Source organism: Antrostomus carolinensis, unplaced genomic scaffold (assembly GCF_000700745.2).
Source record: "Antrostomus carolinensis isolate BGI_N321 unplaced genomic scaffold, ASM70074v2 scaffold7253, whole genome shotgun sequence".
Taxonomy (NCBI): domain Eukaryota; kingdom Metazoa; phylum Chordata; class Aves; order Caprimulgiformes; family Caprimulgidae; genus Antrostomus; species Antrostomus carolinensis.
Window position 1 is genome coordinate 1 of NW_010303051.1, and position 5,168 is coordinate 5,168.

At 39.1% G+C, this 5,168-nt stretch overlaps 1 protein-coding gene across 1 annotated transcript in view; it reads right to left on the reverse strand.

Moving 5' to 3' along the window:
* Positions 1-485: 485 nt before the first annotated feature.
* LOC104521841 (probable E3 ubiquitin-protein ligase HECTD4) overlaps positions 486-5,168 on the reverse strand; it is a gene marked incomplete at both ends in the record, with an annotated part of 36,189 nt that continues 31,506 nt past the window's right edge. Inside the window, 9 exon segments of the mRNA XM_029084008.1 lie at positions 486-691; positions 911-1,017; positions 1,020-1,046; positions 1,321-1,526; positions 2,951-3,132; positions 3,710-3,870; positions 4,039-4,175; positions 4,298-4,435; positions 5,090-5,168. Of these exon segments, the coding sequence (XP_028939841.1) occupies positions 486-691; positions 911-1,017; positions 1,020-1,046; positions 1,321-1,526; positions 2,951-3,132; positions 3,710-3,870; positions 4,039-4,175; positions 4,298-4,435; positions 5,090-5,168 (1,243 nt within the window).

Consider the following 5,168-nt stretch of genomic DNA (forward strand, 5'->3'; position numbering starts at 1 on the left):
TATATATATATAATTATATATACTATATATAATACTATACTGATTGCAGTATAGTATTACTATACTGCAAATATATGACTTTGTGTATTGAAGGGCCCTACAATCACCTACAAAAGAAAATAAAAAATTAATCTCCAGTTGAAACACAGCATCTCAAACAGCAACAGCACCAGCCTGAACACTGCAGAAACATTCAAAAACACTGCTTTGTGAACTCCTGGAAGACAAAAATCAGAAAAAAAGGTAGATTGTGACAGATTTAACAGAACTAACAAAACCAGAGTCAGATTACTTCCAACATTTATAAAACCATATTTTCTCAGTTAAGAATGATTGTGTATTTCTGCTAGAACACATAATTTGTACAAAAATACTGTCATAACCCATGGTAGGACTGGTGACAATATAGGAAGCTCCTACAGTGGCAACGATGATGCTTGTCTCACTTCTGAGACTACAGTTAAAAAGGATTTGGTTTTTTTTACCTAGTTTGATGTGGACCTTGTCCGTAGGGGTGATGACTGAAGGGTACTGATTGGTTGTCGGAGGAGGAGTTAGGCCTGTGTTGGTTGGAGAGGCATCTCGAGGATAACACACTGCTTCAATTAGGTTTAACTGACCATTCCTTTTAACTTTATGCCCAAGCCCGTAGACAAGCACTCGAGCCCAAGGAGCTTTATACAGGGATGAACTAAGAAAAGAGCAAAACCAGCTTGGTTAGACTGTAAATAGCTACTAAAAATCCCAACCCAATCACAGACCGATGAAACACTCTGCAGTATTTATCCCACCACCCAGAAAATGACTCTCTAAGAAGAGAAAAATGTTAAAAAATTAGCAACTACATACTTGGGGTTCACAGAGCAGCACATCTTTAATCTTTGCCACTCTTGGCCCCTCAATTACTTACTCTTTGCGGAATCCAGACTGACTTTCCTTACAGGACACAATTACAAATGCAGCCCCAGGAAAATTAACATCCATATTGACTTTGGATTCTGAAATAGGGAATTCTTCAAAACAGCAGGAAACTGTTCAGGTGCCGTCTGTAAGATAACATTTAATAATGAACACCCCCAGGCAGCAGCAGCAAACAACCTCCCTCTTCTTTTTTCAAATAAAATATAGCACTGTAAATAATGACACAGTGTAAGGCCACTTAATTTTAATACAATCCAGCTATTGCTTGTTGTCTTCAGCGTGCCCATTATAATCAGAACAGGAATACAACCCATCCAGAGAAACAGTTCAGCAGTATTACAGAAGTTAGAATCACACAGAAAGCAAGAGCTGCTCATAAAACATGACTAAATATTTTACCTGCAAAAAGGAGCAGATCTGTTTAGTGAGGTCCAACAGACTTTCCTCTCCTTGATGCAGTGTTCGAGTAATGGCAACAGTAAGCCACTCTCTGATGGCTTGTGAATTGCCCTGGTAGAAGAGGTCTGTGGCAGCACAGTTCTGGGAATGGATGCAGTGTTGCAGGGATTGGGCCAAAAGAATAGAACTTGAACTGATTGTTCCATCTGTAATAACAAGTAAGATATGACAAATTCGGAGAGCATTTCAATGTGTTTATGGAGCCTGCAAAACGACAGGGGAAAGAAGTTTTAAAACGCTTGGAAGATTACAAGCCTCTATTTTCACTCCTGAGCAAGTGCAAACCTCTTCCCAAAGGTCAGCAGTAGAAAGGATCCACCCAAGATCAGACCTGCATCCTTGACACAGTTGGTTGCAGATGGGATGGCCCTCTAAATGCCAGCTGTATTCTTCACCTGCCTTAAGCCAACCCTTAAGGGTCTGCCAGGTATACACAGAGCTGTGTGCTCACAGCTGCCTCACTTTGTCCCATGTATGAAGTCAGGCATATTTCAGTTTACTGCAGAAATACAATGAGGAGAAGCAACCAGAAGTGTTCTCTTCCCCACTCATTCTAGATGAGCTGAAAGCAGCTTTATCTGTTCTCAAGCTTCCCCCATGTATGAACAAGTTTTTGGGCAGCCCCGAGTGGGTCACGAGCCCTGATGACATCTCACGGCTGCCATTCCGGAGCTAATGGGATAAGTCAAAGAAGGACAAAGTTAAGTGCACAAAGGAAAGGGCAACTCACCAAAACACCAGTTTGGAAACTGTATGTATTAGCAGGTCTTGAATTAGACATATTTTAAAGAGGAAAAATCAAATGAAAGCTTGTAAAATTATTTCTCAAAGCCATGCAAAGTAGTGCTGTACTCTGCAAGAGGATTTTTTACAACGCGGCATCTGTTAGAGGTAGCCAAGTTTCAAAATAACTGGAGGAGGGAACAGGACTCGTTCCAAAGGTAAATAATTACTTTCAATTATTAATAGCCTATATTTAGCACTTCCTACTTTCTCCTTATGCTCCAGCCACGTTACACACATTTCTTTGCATGCAGAACAGCTTTGTCACGATAATTGTCTTTGTTAACACTCACTTGGATTAGCCAAAGATTCTTTTCCATGATTCAGCACATACATTCTCTAATCAGATCTGTGATTCCAGTAGGAAAAGGACAAACCATTTTGTGAAATGAAGAAGAGTTGAATTTTGAAAACTGAGACCCTCAACTGGCATTTAGTTTTACTACACTGGATTCAAACTATAAAACATTCTCAATTTCTTGCAAGTATCCCATATGCATACTCCCACCCCCACCCCCCAAAGAGAAGACCACTGATGACAGAGGGACAGAAGCACACTGAATGGAATCTTAGGAGGGACTCTCAACCTTCTTGAACACTTTTAATTGGATCATTATCAAGAATTTATGTTTAGTACCCTATATCTCTAAGGTCAGGAGTCCATTGAGAGAACTTTTCAAATACCACCATTATTAACTAATTAATCAATAAATGCCAAACTCGAGATTTTTGTGTCCCCAGAAAACTATTGTACCAAAAAAGAGCTGTGATAAAAATCAGTGTTTACCAGGAAGAGGTGGTGCAAGGAGTTGGTTGGATAGCAACTGCAGGTGCTCCAGAGTGATATCACGGATAGCAGGGATATGAAACAGGCGAGTAAACATATGTGGAGATTTGGGGGCAAAAATATTGAGGAGAGCCATGCGGCAGTAGAGCTTGGCCAGAGCAGCTTCGCTTCGCAAAAGCTCTCTGGAAAACACAAACATCAAAACATCAGATTGCTTCACCACACTTCAAATAAGTCATATCCAGCAACCTGTCCCCAAATCCAAACATATAGGCCTAATTTAGTCTTATTTAAAAGGTTCAGGTAGACCCAAATCTTTCTTATTCACTTAAGATAGCACTCAGCCCGTCTAATTCTGGTACCAAATTAAGGTACCTGAATTAGAAGCCAACTCTCCACAAAATCAGTCAAGAGTTCTGAGCTTTTAGATAGCAACTGACTGATGGTACAAGAAACCTAAGCTTTAAGGAAGGTACCTGTTAGACCAGCACACATAAAGCCATTTTCACACAGAGTGTGATTTTACAAGGAGTAAAATCCTTCCAACAGGGCAATTCTAACCAATTTCCTTTGTTACAATAAAAATCAAAACTCCAGTACCCATTAAAACATGACAAGTCAATGAATCTTTGCTTTAATCCAACAACTACAGTAAGATTCAGAAGTTTACTACTGCTTAAAACAAGGTTTTATTATAGGAAACGCTAGAGATGAAGTCAGATCATACAAATGCCTTCTAACTCCATCTCTTATTTTTACCTGTGGATTTGGATGTTGGTATTATCCAGGGTAACCAAGCCATTTGTTGCAGTCCTCCTATAGCCAGCAGGTGGTCTTTCTAACATGTCAATAGGATACCAGTATCTTACCAGAACTCCTTCACTCCTGAGATATGTCTCTACTTGTACCAATTCATTTACCTACAACACCAAAATCAACAAAGTCAATAAGCACAGTAATGACTTTTTTTTTTCCTTCAAAAAGAGCACCAAATCAGCATTCTAAGCAGTTTAGTACACTGAATCATATTTGCTCACAGAGGTGTGATGCTGACACATCAAAAACCCTCCCAATGTATCTTTACTCACTGAATCAACATCCAGAACAACACCATGAAGACCAAATGTCTTCAGCATCCCACGAATAGCAAACTTGGGTAAAGCTGTTCCCACAGCACTGCTGGTAACGTTGTTACTGTCAGGAGAGCGAGTCACCACTGTGAGACCTGGTCAGAAAGGGACAATACAATTTTTAAGGTACAGCATTTTCCTCAGATTAACAATTTATGCCGTAGATACCAAGTACCAGAACCCCTTAGCTTTTATTTTCCCCTCCAGCTGACCTCACCTTTTCGTACTTTATCAATTGTAAATTTGTTTGCTTCATCTTTGATATCCTCGATGGTAGGAAGGTAGAGGTCTCTTGGGATGCCACCATTTTCCTCATAGAGAAATTCGACAGTTTGTCGTGCTATATCAACCATTCCTGGTAGACAAAAGGGATTACTAGTTATTTTCCCCATCCACTTGAAATAAGTACTTATTCTCCATTCTTACATCATAAGCAGGTGAACTACCTAATTACTTAAATATTCTTTCAGTGAGGCTGATAGACAGGGAGCGGAGCTTTCCTGAGACACTTGTATGCTTCTCATTAGGGCTCAGAATTCTTACTTCGCTCTAACTATGACTTTCCCATTAAGAGGTCATCTTGCCAGAACTGTACTCATTTACAAATCCTCCCTTATTAAAGTGTTCCTTCAAAGTTTTGCCTTGATATAGTCATAGACAGAAAACGCATGTAGATAATTTGTTCTCAAACTATTTTTCCAAAGTATTTCTGTACTCACATCACAACAGTACAACAGATTCTGCCACTATTTTTAAAGCCATTTTCCCCTATTTAAATAGTTCAATTTAAATAGAGGTGTTAAAGAAAAATCATGACCCCCAAACCAAACTGTAAGCACTGAACAGCAAGTGATTTTTTTTTCCTTTAGATTTTCCAGCTCTGAATACAGTAAAACAGAAAAGAAACACAGTAGTTGTCTTCACACTTATTGCATGTCCTATAAAACAATGTGCAAATAAATAACATATATAAATATAAATAACATATAAGGAAAAAACAGAAACATACCTAACTGTAAAGCTCCTTTAATCTGATCCAACCCAGACTTCCTCTCAGCCTCATTACGGAATCTTCTTCTAATTGTAGG